The following is a 16891-nucleotide window of genomic DNA, read 5'->3' on the forward strand; positions in this document are numbered from 1 at the left end:
AACTTGTGCGACATCTAATCTACCTTATCACTACTAGACCAAATATTTCATTTGTAGTTTGAATCCTTTCAAGGTTCATGCAAAAACCTTGTAAAAAGACATTAGTGTGGTGCAGAAAGAGTTTTAAGGTAGTTGAAGAGAACTCAAGTTTTGGTCGCAAATACTCTCAAGAGTTCGACTTCAAACTAGTTGGAAATATAGATTTAGACTTTAATGGAGATAAGGTGAAATGGAGTGTCTACTTCATAATACCTTGTGTGTCTTGGATCAACAACAGACTCTGGGAGAACATGCAAGCCTTCTATTCCAGCAAATTCCACTACAAAGGCAGAGTATGCAGTTGTTGCAAAGGTAACAAAGAAGATTGTGTGGCTAAAGAAGATATTAGAGGATTTTTAAGAGAAACAGGGAATGTTACTCCACTTTTTGATTGATGACATTCTACAACCAAGTTGGCAAAAAATCCTAGAATCCATAATCAAACAAAGCACATCAACAGGAAGTACCAGCTAATTTGGCATCATGTAGAGGCTAACACAATTCAGTTCATGCATTGTTCTACAAGTGAGCAAATTGTAAACATCTTCATCAAAGCACTTGGAAGATCAAAGTTCGAAAAGTAGAAAGATGCATGGACTTAGAAACACCCCTTCAAATTAAAGGGAGTTATATTAGATACAAAACCCAATGGATTGGTGTCGTGTAAATATTGTACTTAAGGAATATGAAGAGTCATGGGTGAATAGAAACAGTGATTGGACCTCTGAAACCCAACATCATATCAATGTATTTACATATAGCTCTTATTAACAAAAAAATCATTCATGGATTTATTAAAACCTGGCTTGTCACCCACAAACTTTAAATTCAAGTAAACTAAGATCACAATAAAAATATTTTCCATTGGTTACATAATCTATCCCACAAACTTAAATCACTCACTCAATTGAATAATTCACCCTATAGGCTAAACATTGATCACAATCTGTCTTCCTGTATATAATTTGCAATTAAAAACTGATATCCCAACCAAAAAATGAATAGGATTAGGACCAATTTTATAATACAAATTCAGCTACTGTGATTCCTTAATAGCTAAAGAAGGAAAAGGATTTAGGAAGAGACTAAGAACAACATTTCATAATCATTAGTACTTCACATCCTCCTCTTTCCTATAGCTTTGGGTTATTCTATTGACATTAAATCATCGTTGGAGAGAAGGATGGTAAGAGGAATGCGTTAATTATTATTTCATGTGACCTCCCTCAAACAAATCACTTATTCAATGTTATGAATTTCGAATATCATAAACAGTTATTCACATCAATAGCAAGAAATAAATAACACATGCAGCTACAATAACATGTTTGTACATAGAAAATGGGCAATCAAAGAACGTTACAATAGGAGAAAAAACATCCTCCCAATCATGGTATGATAAATAAGCTTTTATCAGCTTTTATAATATTGCCTTTCAAATAATCATGATTTCTTACAATTAACAAAATAGCCAAAAACTTCAAAATAGAACAGAATTGTTTTATTCATAATCCATCAAAGGCAATACATACTTAAAACGAGATCTCGTACAAACACAGAACAAATACTATCATTCATGAGATAAAAACCTTGGTGGAGGTAGTAACAATCTTGGGCTTCATCTCTCCAAGTCCCATCTAACGAAATGAATTAATGGATAATGCCCTTGAATATGCAGCCAATCTGGGAATTAATGCACTCGGATCCATCCAACCACATGCAAAGAGTTAAGACAGAAGGAATTCAGAGAATTTATAATCAGTATACCCCTCAGTCTAAGCATCAAGTACTGGTTCATCAACAGAAGAATCATTTGCACAGAGAAATCGTCAAATGCAGAGGCACAAATACACGTAAACAAACAAGCCTTTAGATGTTACCAATAGCTGCCACTCATAGGGTTGTGCAATTTGCACAAATTGAATTGCCAATCTGTAATCAATCAAAAGTTTCTGATTACATAACTCAATATGCATAAATGTTGGATGGGATTAGCCTTAAAAGGGTAATTTCAATTAATAAAACATTATATAAAAACCAGTTTACATTACAGTATCCCCTTATGAGATGCACAAAGTTATGAGTCAAAACACAAACCTTTATTAGATATTCTGCTGCACACGGCACCATATCCTTGAAACAGAACTACTTAGGAACATGATGACCAGGGTCAGGACCAATATCTCGTGATCCTGTGTTTATGTAAGGCCCTCTAAAGGTTGCTTGCGGTGATAAGGGCTTACTGGGATCAATTACGGGATTGTTTCTTGAAAACCTGCATTATTTTATGTCATAACTAATCTGCATATATACAATAGACAACCTTAACCTAAACACGGAGAACTGTTAATGTTTGAAAAAGATTGATATCATACGCCAATATGAATGGAAAAGCCAAACCAGCAGCAGCAAAGGCACCCAGTCCTGTGGCCAGCAACACATTCCTAAGCTGCGGCATCTGTTCTTGACAATCTGATTAGAACCTGAGAGTTATTAATTTCCATTCTGCCAAAGTTAGAAAATCTTTAAAACAATTTATAAAGCATGTCATATGATTAACATCCCTGAAAATATGAGATAAGGTTTCAGTTTCTTAAAAGAGAATAAAATGTTTGCATCAGTGTAGTATCTTCCACTAGCAAGTTCTGACAATTTTTCATGCAGCAAAGCTAATTCCCATTAATTACAAGGGACTTCCTAGGATTAAAATTTACGAGCTGATGATGCCTAATTAATACCTTATGAAAAGTAAACATCCTTTACTGCTCCCCTGAAAGGCAACCACAAACAAATATAGTACTCTCCTTCAAGTACACAGCCAAGCAATATCATAAAGACAGAAAAGAATGGGATTCTAATGTAATGGCCCTCAACATCAATATTTCCTAATTTGTTGTCATTTTCATCCTAAACTCACCAAATACAGTTCTTTAGAGTCTAGACTAAGGCAAAAATTTAACACACAAATTTCCTTACAACTAATTATAGTATAGGACTGTTATTGAAATAAATTCAGTAAGCAATAAGGTGTACCACAGCAAAATGTGCCTTGGCTGCACAGTTTACACGATAAGAATAAGAACAAATGTTAAAGGGAAAAGAGAAAAGCTTTTTAGAACTACAAATATGTGCATTTGTATCATTAACCTTGCCATACAAAACAGGAAATCTTCTAATTGTTGGAATGTCAGAAATGAGACTTCAGAGAAAAACTCAAAATGTAAATTCGAACATACATGTAGCAAACATATGACTAAAGTTTGACGTCCTCTGTATGAAAATCCCTGAGATATTAAAAGGTTATTTTGATGAAGCATATTATCACTTAAGGATGGATGCAGCCAATTTCATGCCATTTCTGTCTTTCTCTTGCATATTCAGAACTTCATAATCTTTGTAGTCAGGGGATTACATAATCAGTGTTGCAAGGGGATGCATGCCCTATGAATTGGTACCCCCAAACAGGGATGTCCCCATCTCAGGTATGCATGCCCAAATGGGGACAAGGCAACCCCCACGATGCATGGGATGTCTCCACCCCCCACCTCCAATTTTGGGGACACCCATGATCAAATGAGGGACATCCGGATAGGGGGGAAGTCAACCTGTTCTTTAAAGAACACTGAAAAAAGAGGTCAAATTATAAGAAATATAAAAATAAATAATCTGAAAAGGTCTTGTTACCCACCACTTTGTTGGGTACTGTTATCCAATACTGTGTGTGATATGGCACCTACTTGGTGATGGCAAGATGGTACGATGACTCTACTGTCATAAAGGAGAAAGATGGATTTATGGGATGCATTTGTAAGACATCCTGAAGACTCTATCATGTAGGGATGTGGTTTCATCATGAGTAAATTCATCCAGCAGTCACCTCAGCACATTTTCCAGATCTGCTTTACGTTGTGCCCATGGCCCAAGCTTATCCTCTTTTTAGATCTAAGGCACAAGTAGCGGTTATGGCTCCTGACACAAAGATTATTGCAGTCTGCAGCACTGTACCTCGACAAAATAGATAAAAATAAAGCCTGTACCAAGCAGCCTTTTATTAATTTGACATACTGTTTGGGCACCTCAGGATACTTGAAAATCGTCTTCAGCAGATTCCTGCACCCATATTGGGGATCATTTCTATTATAAGGCACTTACTCATAGAGTAAATGTGTTATACTCCTTACACATTTGTTTCTGGTCCTGTAGTAAAGGTATTTCCAGAATGATTTGCAAACTCCTTGACAAATGGTAAAGGGGAGCGTTAAAAAGGTATAAATGGACCAGTTTGTTGACCCTTTAAACAGTCAATGTTAAGAGGATTACACCAGCAGCAAATAAATTTTCCTTCCAGCAGTGTTCTCCAGCAGATTTGAAGCTTTGAAGCCTAAGTCCCATACAGGGAAGTAACCTGTTGACCCTTTCAAAGCAGATTTTAAGAGAACACCTAAACGAACACCACCGAACTGAGGAAATTGCAGAGAAAATCATCTGTGGAATCCCCAGCACACTTAAAAAAGGGGTTTGGAGCAAGTCAGGTCAATGTGTGTGTGTGTGTGTGTTAGTGGAACATTCTTTTATTTGAAGCCTTCAGTGCTTAGACATGGCTTTTTGGAGCCCCTTGCTGTATACATGGATGACATTTCTATTTCTTGGAGGGCTTTGATCACAATTTTGAGCAGAGTGTTCTAGTTTGAAAACCCTTGTTGGATGATGTTGCGGATGTATGGGGCTTGCATGCCCAATTCAGAAAGATAAATGAAGACCTACCATGAGGGGGTTTTGGAGCTCAGTTGTCACTATGAAGCCCGTGTTCCTTTGCTTGAAGGTTACTTCTAGAAGATTACGTTGCAGAAGACCCTCTGGAGGCTCAATGCTGCCACTTTGAAGCAGTGTTGCAAACATCTGATTTTATCATGAAAAAATCGTGAAATCATGACTTTTTGGCCTAGCCAATGTTTGCCAATGTTTTCCAACTTTTACTGATATTTTGGGGGGAGGCCACTTGTTAACTTGGTTCAAAGCACATTCTACATATTTGGAGGAAAGTTTATTGCATGAAGAAGCACCATGTGGCATGGTCGACACATTCCAAGCCACTAAACAAAGGACAAATCCATACTGAAAAAACTAGCAAGATGACAAGTGGCAAGTGGAGAAAAGATGTCCCAAGCCAAACTTGGACCTATAAGCTAAAGAAAGACATAATGGAATATCATTTACATTCTAGAAGAAAAGCGCTAGGTTTCATGAGCTATAGAAGTGTGATGCACAAGGGCTAAGGAAGGCTCTAAAGTGCATAACAAAAGCCCAGGGAGGTGCATCCTAGGTAGCGGAGGACTTTCGATATATTAAAATATTGTCTTCACTCCTTAAAACCCTAGATGGATGAAGCCCAAATTTGGGATGGAAAAAGGTATAAAAAGACAAAAGACTAATTTGCAAAAGGCATTGTTGGAAGTGTGGGAGATCCCCTCAAAGATTAGCTGAAAATGTTTTTGGGAGGAAGAAGTTAAGGTGCATTTCAATGTGAGGTTCTTCATATTTCTTTTGTTTTCTAGGGCAAATTTGATGGCTAGAAATTACTCATACAGATCTGCTGGAATAATCTTTGTAGAGGGGCAGTTTTGCTCCAACAAGAAGATGCTAGGGTTGAGGTGAAACCCTCCCTTCTTTATGTTGTAATCACTGTGTTTATTAAAGAACATTTGCTGCTGTAATATCTCAGTTAGGTCTGTTCACTCTATTTTGAGAGCTGCCCTATCTAAGGTTGAAAGTTAAGCATGGTATGTTTTAAGGCCCCCTTGATCTTTGGGTGAATTCACACTTGAAGATTGATGTATTGTTAATTATTCATTCTATAAAAAAGGCTTCCTACTCTTGTCTACTTCATTCATGGTTTCATGTACGATTGTCCTTTAATTATTCATGGTTTCACACTATCACTTGATTAATTTTTGCCGATTGTAAGAAGCCTCTTTGGGAGAGCCCTACTTTAATTTTCTGCATATTGAAGTAGATCCATGTGTTTGGTTAGAGCATGTTTATAACAGCCTCGTTGTGCCTTCTTCCATACAATTTCAACCCTCTTGATGGTTGATCCTGGCTCCATCACCCACTGGAGAGGCACTGGTCTTGGCAATCCACCATCCATTCAATCCTAAAGAATATCATAAACACATTTTCTATGATTTCCCCTCATGTGTCTGAGGAGAGATGGCCAAAAGTGAGAGGAAGAATTGTCGTGGTGACAATGGAAAACATTCCTCACTGCCTCTAGGGTATCCCTTGGTTTTGGGATTATGAATATCTTTGTGTGCAGGTCACGGAGGTAACATGATGCAATCCCACAAGTATAAGATGCAGAAGAAGTAGGTGAGGTTTGGACAAAGGTGCAGTGTTTATATCCAGTCTCCATCAAGACAAGAATTTTGAATTTTAAATAATAAATTGTATGCATTGTGTTTGTTGGAAAGTGCTACCATGGGAGATCAACCTTTTTATCAAGTCTTGATCAAGACAAGTTGAATTTTAAAATTTAAACAATAAACTATATGCACTGAATTTGCCGGAAGATGCTTCCATGAGAGATCAACCGATGTGTCTTGAATGACACCATGGATCGATTGGCCAATGTTAGTATGCAGGTTGAGGATGGACTTATCTCTTATTCTTTTAACTGGTCTGCCAAAATCCTCTTAGAATGTTGAAACATCAGCTCTTGTTTCCAATGATTGTTCATTTGAAAAACTGTCCAGGCATCTCATGCAAAAGGGGTAGCATGGTAAGATATATGAAGCTGATTCCAATGGAAAAATGCATTTCAGTTAAAATCTAGAGGTAGATAAGATAAGATACAATAACTTTATTAATGTTCAACAAATGACTACAAATCAATGTTGTTAAAAGCGCGAGCGGGATTAAATCGGCGCCGGGAATAAAACGGAAAAAATCGGAAAAAGCGGGAAAAAAGCGGGAAAAAAGCGTTTGGTACAAAAATATTCATTTTTTTTCATTTTTTTTCAATTTTTTTAATATCTAAACCATCTACAACATAAAATAAATACATTGACACATAAATATGATAAAAAAACTAATATATAAGATGTTTAATATCATTTCTAGCGCTAAAATCACACATAACATTGAATCATGTCCTGAATAGTAAGTCCTGACTCATGAGTCCCAGCTCAGCCTCAAAATATCAACAAAAAATATAATAATGTATCTCATCATGTCATAATGTCATATACAATAAAATGAAAGTCTAATGACCAAAAAAAAATCCAAATTTTCATTATAAAATGACCAAAAAAAATCCAAATTTTCATTATAAAACTCGCTGCCCCGCGCCCCCGAGCTTTTTTGCGAAAAAAGCGGCAAAAAAATTTTAGGCGCTTTTTTCCCATAAAAAGCGCGATTAAATCGACTTAGGGAAAAAAGCGCGCTTTTAACAACACTGCTACAAATAGGTCGATGGGACTGCTAAGTACATCAGCTTCGTCACAAAGCAGGAGTGCAAAAGCCCTACAAAAGCAAGATAAAAGCAGATAAGCCCAACAGGTAGAGGAGGTGAGGGAAAGAAGACATTAACCTCAAACATTTAGCTGGAAAAGAAGAAACAAATAGGAATGGTGAGTCATTCCCCTCTAGTAAGAAGAAAGTTGAAAGTGTTGTGAAAATCGAGATTTTTTCCCTCTGTTGATAAAATTGCGATAGTTAAACGAAAAAATCGCCGGATTTTTTTTGCCGATTTTTATTGAAAAAATCGCGATAAAATAGAAAAAATCGTCGGGGGTCCCGACAGCATAATTTTATAACGTTTTTTTGGGTTTTTTCATGCAATTTTTTTTTGAAAGAAACAAATAATTTTTGAGTGGGGCAGCTTAATGATCAAGTCTAGGCCCTAGTATGGATATGCTATTCATGGTAATGTTAAATTTTTCAAGTAAAAGTGACATTCTCCTTAATCTTCATTTTCATCCTTTTACTTAAATTTTTAACATTACCATGAAATGACTCAGAATGTTTGAGAGTGGTTCCAGCCTCATTGGATTTCATATGGAGAAAGTAGAATTTTAGATTTCATTTAAAATCCAGCAGACTTATCAGTTTTTCAGGATTTCAGGATTGGGAGATTGTAATGTTTCCAGGTGACACCACCTGCCCGGGCTACCCCTGCCACCAGTAGAGGACGTGGTCTACCTCCTATAGCTCCTACTTCTAGTTCTTCAGCTTCTAGAGCACATTAGACTCTACTGCCATCTCCACCAGCACAGGCACCAACATCTACATCTCTAGAGGGAAAGGGAAAGCTGTGGCATTTTCTCGCAAGAGGGGCAGAGGAAATCAATAGGATTAGACTTTCATTTTATTGTATATGACATTATGACATGATGAGATACATTATCATAATTTTTTGTTGATATTTTGAGGCTGAGTTGGGACTCAGGAGTCAAGACTTACTATTCAGGACATGATTCAATGTTATGTGTGATTTTAGCACTAGAAATGATATTAAACATCTTATATATTAGTTTTTTTATCATATTTATTTGTCAATGTATTTATTTATGTTGTAGATGGTTTGATATTAAAAAAAAATGAAAAAATGAATATTTTTGTACCAAACGATTTTTTCCCGATTTTTTCCAAATTTTCCCCGATAATTCCGATTTTTTCCGATTTGTTCCCCGCGCCGATTTAATCCCGCTCACGATTTTCACAACATTGGTTGAAACTAGTTTGCTTCAGATGTGGCAGACCAAAGCATAAGACTCTGGATTGTGCAGGATTCCTTTACCTAAAACTATAGGAAATACTCAAACACAGTTGCTGATAGTAAAGGAAAAGAGAAATTGGAAGAGTTTTTATTTGTTGCATCACAAGGAGATGTTGGTAGGTCTAAGGATTGGTGTTGTCTACTCTAGGATGTCAATTCATATGACATCCCAAAAGGGCGGTTTATGAAACTTTCGGCAGAAAAGGGTAAAAATGAAGTTGTTGCCTCAGCAGACAAGGGTAAAAATGAAGTTGCTGCCTTCGGGCGTCCATGATGCACCATTGAAGTTGTTGCCCTCAGACATCAATGATGCTCCATTGAAATTGTTGCATCAGGCCTCAATGATGCACATTTCTCAAACAGTTCAAGGCCAAGGTTGTGGCACCAAACGGATGCAACTTAAAAATTGTTAAGTGCAGAAAATATGAGATGCTATTTACGTCCCAGTTTGGACAAAGATCTCTCTTCATCAGTTAAATATTTTGGCTGTGTAACCAAAACACCAAAAATCATGAAGGTTGAAACGATTTCTGCACTTATTGCTGCTAGATAAACTTGACCCTATGGTGGAGTTGAGGTTATGTCAACAGTTATGGTTAACAGTTGTAGTTTTGGGCACCTAGTATTGGTGACTCATGGTATTACATGTAGTTGAAGCCCTTAAAAGGTTTGTGTATTCTCCAATGTAGGCAGCCATGGTCTTTTCTCCAGGAACCGTCTTCCTCTACAGTGGCAGGCAGGCTCACGCACAGCAATGCCCTCACGCAGTTCTGGTATTCTTGCAAGTGGTCTTCACGCAGGTTTGGCAGCACGTAGGGCAGAGGGTCTTCTCTGGCACGCACTTCAACGGCAAGTTAGTTGAGTTTGAGTGAGCAATCTCTCTGTGGAAAAAAAAAGGGAGCCATTTGCGTGAGGAAGCGAGGACGCCATTTGCATTTGAGGGGTACGTTGCCTATCTCTGCATGAGTCCCTGCCTTTGCCTGCGTGAAGGCCAGGAAGCCGTTGTTGTCTTTGCGTAAGGAGCAAGGAAGCTGTTGTTGGTGCTACGTGGCATGAGTCTGATGTTGCTGCTGCGTGATCAGAGAAATCCGTTGTCTGCGTGAGGAGTCTAGAACACCTCTGCGTGCAATGATGTTGGTGCTGCGTAGCGTGAGTCTGGTGCTGCTGCTGCGTGACCAGAGAAATCCGTTGTCTGCGTGAGGAGTCTAGAACACCTCTGTCTGCAAGAAAAAATACGCTGGGAGGACTCTGACCTCTGCGTGCAAGAAAAACAGTCTGCGTGCAAGAAAAACAGTCTGCGTGCAAGGAAAACCTCTGCGTGCAAGAAAAACAATCTGCGTACAAGGAAAATAAGTTGCCAGACCTGCGTGAAGACCACTTGCAAGAATACCAGAATCACATGAGGCCATTGTTGTGCGTGAGCCTGCCTGCCACTGTAGAGGAAGACGGTTGCTGGAGAAAAGACCATGGCTGCCTACATTGGAGAATACACAAGCCTTTTAAGGGCTTCAACTACATGTAATACCATGAGTCACCAATACTAGGTGCCCAAAACTACAACTGTTAACCATAACTGTTGACATAACCTCAACTCCACCATTGGGTCAAGTTTATCTAACAATCCCCCCTTTAAACTTGACTTTGGGTTTTCCTTGGCCAAATCTAGCCAAATCTGCCAAGTGAGCCAGCCACCACTCACCTCTAGGCCCTACCCAATCAATGTTAGGGTATTTGATAATCTCACAAGCTGTCCTAGTTCAGCATGTTTCATCATACCACCACATGCATCCCCATATCACCCAAGTGGACATTCAGACTTTACCAGTGATTTACTAGGGTACGCATGCCTTACCAGGTCTTACAGTCATATACCCATTTACATGAAAATTTCCATTTTATTTTTATTTTGTTGCTATCTTGACCCACACACAACTTGAACTACTGCAAGTTTAACCATGCATTTCACCCTGTAAGACTCCTATCCCACTATTTAACCCTTCTCTTGTAACTGAATTTTTATTTAAAATTTCAGTTAATAGAAATTTTTCTTTAACCATAAAAGCCCTTCAACAAATTTATCTGTGAAAAAAAAAAAATTACCCCACTTTCTTGATTTTATGAAAACAATGCTCTGTTCTTTTGTTTTGATCTCTCGGCTTCAGTAGATCAGGCAGGTTTTCGACTCAGACAGGCTTTCTGGTAATCCTCTACGTCCTCCTTTCTCTTCGATAGTAGCATCGTGGTCAACGATGGAGGGGTTTCACCCTCAGGGGCAACACTTCACACGCAGGGCAGCATTCTCCAATGCGCCTTTGGTGGGTACGCAGTAGTGGTGCCCTCCTTGACGCAGATGTCAAGGCTCCTCGATGCATGCAAAGATTCCTCTCTCCACGCCGGTGCCTCCTCGCTCCACTCCAATTCTGGATGCAGAGTATGTAGGTTCCTGCGTCCTCCTTTCTCTTTACATAGGCCGGTGCCTCCTCTTCACGCCGTGCAGAAGGTTTTTCTCCAGCCTCCACTCTTCACGATTTACAAACCAAACCGGACCTCAGAGTATACACGCAGGTGGCACGCGGCTCTGGTCTTCACGGGACTGCAGAGAATACACGCAGCAGATAGCACGCGGCTTTGGTCTTCACGCTCCTCTCCTTCACGCAGGCAGTTCACGCAGGGCAGTGAACCTCTGCTTCAAACTTTCACCAGCGTCTCCTCCTTGCCTTCACGTAGGCAATTCACGCAGGCAAAATGGGCTTCTCCACACAGCAATGGCGCAGGGCAGTGAACCTCTCCTTCAAGCACATGCAGACTAACTCAACTTAATCTAATTTAAAATTTCAAAATTTAATTTAAATTTCCAAAAAATATTCCCAGGGCTTGGCAAAGGCTCGAGACTTCATTTTCTTCATGCTCCTCATCAAACCATCACTCAACGGACATTGTTGGTTTGTGCAACGAGCTATTGCTTCAACCAGCGCCACCACTTCGTCGATGGGAACATTTCGAACAGCTATCCAAGGCCCTTGCCAACCAGAGCTCTATTACCATCATTTTGCCTTACACTTCTTTCCCTTCGATTTAGATCTAGAAGACCCCCTTGGTTTTTCTCCTCTTTCCTTTGAGCATCCTCTAGCTACCATGGCTTTTGATGCAGTTGTTTCAGTACTAGATTTCCTTCGTACTTCTTCAGACAGGAGAGCTCCCACAACTGATTCAAACTTCAAAAAATCAGCAGTGCTCACGCTGATTGAAGTTACGAAGTGATCCCATGATTCGGGCGGAGAACACAACAAGGTTATGGCTTTATCTTCTTCCTGAATTTTAACTTACATATATGTTAATTGACATATGAGTGTATTAAAAACATTCAAATGTTCTACAACTTTTGAACCTTCTTTCATTCAAAGACTGTACAACTATCTTTTCAAATAAATTCTATTGGTTAATGACTTTGTCATATAGAGTTTTTCTAGTTTTTCCCACAATCCTGAAGCTCTACTCTATGTGGGAAAAAAAAGGGAGCCATCTGCGTGGGGAGGCGAGGAGGCCATCTGCATTTTAAGAGTACGCTGCCTATCTCTACATGAGCCCCTGCTTTTGCCTGCGTGAAGGTTGTTGTTTTCTCTGCGTGAAGGCCAAGAAGCCGCTGTTGTCTCTGCGTAAGGAGCAAGAAAGCTATTGTTGGTGCTGCGTGGCGTGAGTCTAGTGTTGCTGTTGTGTAACCAAAGAAATCCGTTGTCTGCATGAAAGGCGTGAAGCGTAGTTTGTTGCGTGCTAGTCTGGAACGGTGAAGACCAGAGCCTCAAACCCTCTGCTTGTGCGTGTATTCTCTGCGTGAGGAATGGAGGGTGTCCGTTGAAGTGCGTGCTGGAGAAGATCCTCTGCCCTGCATGCTGCCAGACCTGTGTGAAGACCACTTGCAAGAATACCAGAACCGCGTGAGGCCATTGCTGTGCATGAGCCTGCCTGCCGCTGTAGAGGAAGATGGTTGCTGGAGAAAAGACCATGGCTGCCTACATCATTTGCATATGGTACATCAGACATACACTGCTTTTCTTCATCAGTTCTAGGACTCAAAACCGAAGAAAGCTTAAAATGGGAAGCTAGTGGAACATTAACAGGTTTCACATTGTTCATAAAAAACTTTTCAAGTACTTTCTCCACATACTTCTGCTGTGATAACCAAAGCTTACCATTTTTCCTGTCTCTGTGTATCTCCATGCCCAAGATATGTTTTGCTACTCCAAGATCCTTCATATCAAACGTCCTAGAGAGCTGAGCCTTTAACCTGTTGATCTCTTTCATGATTTTGCTTGCAATAAGCATATCGTCAACATGCAAAGCTAAGATAATGAATATGCCATTGAAACTTTTGAAGTATACACAATGATCATACTCACTTCTTATAAAGTTCTGGCTCACCATGAAGGAATCAAACTTCTTGTACCATTGTCTAGGAGAATGCCTCAGACCATACAATGATTCCCTGAGTTTGCAAACTAATCTTCTACTGCGACCTTGTACAAAACCTTCTGGTTGTTCCATATATATCTCTTCATTCAAATCACCATGTAGAAAAGTTGTTTTAACATCTAACTGTTCTAACTCAAGATTAAGTAACGCAGTTAGTGCCAACACAGTACGAATAGAAACAAGTTTTACAACTGGAGAAAAAATCTCATGAAAGTCTATACCTTCAACCTGAGAATACCCTTTTGCTACCAGTCTCACCTTATACCTTTCGATACTTCCATCAACTTTCCGTTTCAGTTTGAAGACCCACTTGCATCCAACAACACTTCTCCCTTCAAGAAGCTCTACAAGATCCCAGGTATTGTTCTTGGCTAAGGAATCCATTTCTTCTTCCATAGCCGTTTTCCATTTTTCGCTATCTGTATCATGTACTGCTTCCTGATAACAAGAAGGTTCCCCGTCTTTAGTAATCAAAGCAAAAGATGAAGCAGAATCTTCATACCTTTTGGGAGTTTTTCTTTCCCTTGTAGACCTTCTTAGAGCGACTGGTTGCTGAACTGGTTCAGAAACTTGAACTAGTTCAGAAGCTTCAACAGCTTCCTTTGTGTCTTCAACACCTTTTTCTCCAGAAGCCTCTCCTTCCTTTTGACTGTCACCGAAAGGTCTAGCCTCCAACTGAACTCGTTGATTTGGTGATACCTGTTCCTGTTTAAGTTTTTCAACATTTGATTTTAAAAGAGAAGATTCATCAAATGTTACATCTCGACTAATGACTATTTTCCGCAATGTAGGATCCCACAACATGTATCCTTTCACTGCATAGTCATACACAACAAAGACATAACACTATTGTTAGATAAACTTGACTCTATGGTGGAGTTGAGGTTATGTCAACAGTTGTAGTTTTGGGCACCTAGTATTGGTGACTCATGGTATTACATGTAGTTGAAGCCCTTAAAAGGCTTGTGTTTTCTCCAATGTAGGTAGCCATGGTTGAGCAGTGAAAGCTCAGGTTGTTGGCCGGCTTGGCTGTGTTTTAGCCAAGGACAATAATAGATCTTGTTGGTTGGTTTCTTCCCCAATTGGAGTTTTCCAAACAATCATGGTGTACATGGTTTGAATGTGTGTTTCTTCATTGTTATATTTATTTCTCTTGAACCCTAACAATTGCAGTTGTAATTCACTAGTTACTCCAAATGCTCACCCAGTCTAGAAAGGGCCCAGAGGTTCTGTGTATCACTCAAAAACCCCCACCTAGATCACCATTCAATAACCCTTGACCTGCAATTGAGAAAACCACTCAACCACTGGGTTTCATGCAGCAGGATATATATATATATTCGGTTTGATAGTGGAAATATCGATTTGGAGGATTCCAAGCAAATGGAGCAGGCAAAGTTTTGAGCATACTGCTGCCATTTATTATTGCAAAAGGAACATGCAAAAATACCACGATAAAGATGATCAAATGACAATCAGGGGACAGCCTGTGGTGCTCTACTAGGGCTCAAAACGCTTCCAGAAATCCCTAAAATGAACTAGATAATCAAACAAGTACATATACCCACAGAATTATATAATGATGAAACCTCTGATTCGGATAGAAAGCACAAATTTGAATTTCCTAAATCAAGATGCATTACCTTCGAAAAAGGAGAACAGAAACCCTCTTCAAAGTCGAGCCGCTGTCGCGATTATCCTTGTTAAGTACTCGTGAATGGCTGGTTCGCTGTCTATATTTTTGTCTTAAAAAACAAACCCTCGAATGGGGGTTAATGAAAAGTTTACTTTGAAGAGGAATTACGAGCCATAAACTTGGTTGGGTTGTTTTTCAATTGCTAGATTGGTGTATACTTGGGTTGTTTTCAAAGGGCAGATTGGTGGGAGTACATGGTAATTAATTTGAGGTTGGAAATATTTTGTCTAGAAATATATATGTGTTTTTTTAAATAGTTTTATATAAAAATGGAGTATGGATAGTTTGTAAGTATTAGTAAGAATTTTGTGAAAATTCCTTACTTGTTTGGTTTTTTATTTTAAATTATATTCATTAAGTTATTTTTTTAAGTAATTTTAAATATGGAAGCAAATTATTTCCGCAACTTACACTAATTAAATATTGGATCTCATGAAACAAAATACAAAGCAAAGAATAAGATACATAGGACACACTTATTTTTGGACACAATAGGCTCTGGAAAAACCCAATGCGGGAATCGGTGCAGCAGCTTTGAGGGTTTTATTATAATGCAGGAGAAATATTTGAATACAAATCTAGGATGCTCATCTAGCAATCATTTATAGAGAAAATACTGGCAGAAAATCTAAGTGAGTTTTACCTCACTTCACCCTACAGAATTTCAGCTAATCTAGCACAATACTAGCTAACCCCGACTATTTTTGCGTCACCTCTTCTACCCTCTGTGTTAGTTTTCTTGGCAGTTCTGATTATTCCTGGCAATTCTGGTTTCTGCCCTCTGCGTCAGCCTTCTCGGCTATTCCGACAATTCCGGTAATTCCTGGCAGTTTCGGCTTCTGCCCTATATGTCAGCTTTCCCGGCAGTTTCGGATGTTCCAGCAATTCTGGATTCTGAATGACAGGCACTTTTATGCATCAGCTCTCCCGACTATTGTGATGCCTCTCTGCAAGCTCTCGTCGCCTCTCTGTCATTATTCTCTGGAATGTCCTTCTCCCAGATTTTCTCTACCCCTCAGCTGCGAGATCTCCCCAATCGATTTTCCTACTGAGAACTTTTCACGTCATAAAATCAATTTCCTCAATCTCTTTGTATGTGTTTCCAAATGAACCCAAAGCCTCCATTTTATAATTTTCTTGTTGCGTTTTTAACGGCTGAGATTAAGTCTATAATCAACGACTAAGATTAAAATATGACTTGATCTGCCTTCTAGATTATTCTCACTCATATTTTGATTAATACCCTTTAATATTTTAATTTCCCTAAGTATAGACTTAGGAACTCCATTAAAAATAATAATTATTTTAATAAAACACAATCCAGGTGGAATTTCACCAAACGATTTCTTGGTTCTTTATAACTCATGTGTCTTAGCCTCTCCACCAATTTTCAAGGCTATAACACTTCCGATGCTACCAAAAACTAACAAAATTTTGATTTGGTAAGGGTCTAGATATTTTGAGACACTTTCATCAATGATAATTAACATATTTTTAAAGTGGGGAAAGAGAATGTAAAGAAAATTGAGGAACATGTGTTTTTATAACTATCATATTTAGTCTTTCGAATCGGGTGACATCATTTTAGCACTAAAAATCATGATGAGTCAACGTTGTCCACCCTCATTCCAGTTTGCTTAGTCTGGACAGTTGGCAACTAATGGTAATTTGCACTGCATGCAACACAAATTTGATTCATGGAAGTTGGTATTGAACTCCTCTAGGTCATGTAGGTTACTTCCCATCTGTTTGACTTATGAATTTGTGTGTCTTCCACCTCCTTGCTTTCCCATGATGAAGCACAAATTAGAGAATAATTTAAACAGTATGAAGTATTAACGTCTTCTAGCATAGAATTTGTTGCTTTCTCTACACAAGGTAAGTACCTCTCTCTAGTTATCATTGTTTCC

The 16891-nt window shown here is 38.9% G+C and overlaps 1 protein-coding gene across 3 annotated transcripts; it reads right to left on the reverse strand.

The window, feature by feature from the left end:
* Nucleotides 1-1433: 1433 nt before the first annotated feature.
* Nucleotides 1434-15099, reverse strand: LOC149164340 (uncharacterized). Of its 3 annotated transcripts, XM_089432060.1 has the most exons (5): nucleotides 14929-15099; nucleotides 2778-2809; nucleotides 2415-2511; nucleotides 2137-2314; nucleotides 1434-1971 (listed from the first exon to the last, which is right to left on the reverse strand). In XM_089432060.1, the coding sequence occupies exons 3-4, from the start codon at nucleotides 2495-2497 to the stop codon at nucleotides 2185-2187; spliced, it is 213 nt and encodes a 70-aa protein (XP_089288186.1). In that variant the 5' UTR covers nucleotides 2498-2511; nucleotides 2778-2809; nucleotides 14929-15099; the 3' UTR covers nucleotides 1434-1971; nucleotides 2137-2184. The 3 variants fall into 3 exon arrangements, with proteins under 3 accessions (XP_089288186.1, XP_089288185.1, XP_089288184.1); XM_089432059.1 differs by lacking the exon at nucleotides 2778-2809 and having other exon boundaries at nucleotides 14929-15097; XM_089432058.1 differs by lacking the exon at nucleotides 2778-2809 and having other exon boundaries at nucleotides 2415-2522; nucleotides 14929-15093.
* Between the last annotated feature and the right edge of the window lie 1792 nt (nucleotides 15100-16891).

Source organism: Pinus tabuliformis, chromosome 5_1 (assembly GCF_031772625.1).
Source record: "Pinus tabuliformis cultivar Carrire ecotype Pingquan chromosome 5_1, CPIR1, whole genome shotgun sequence".
Taxonomy (NCBI): Eukaryota; Viridiplantae; Streptophyta; class Pinopsida; order Pinales; family Pinaceae; genus Pinus; species Pinus tabuliformis.

What these genes read in the sequence shown, in the direction of transcription:
- LOC149164340 (XM_089432060.1), bottom strand. Translation starts at nt 2,497, where the DNA reads ATGCCGCAGCTTAGGAATGTGTTGCTGGCCACAGGACTGGGTGCCTTT. An exon ending in GCTTTTCCATTCATATTGGC is followed by an intron (nt 2,315 to 2,414) that starts GTATGATATCAA and finishes AAAATAATGCAG; the next exon opens with GTTTTCAAGAAACAATCCCG.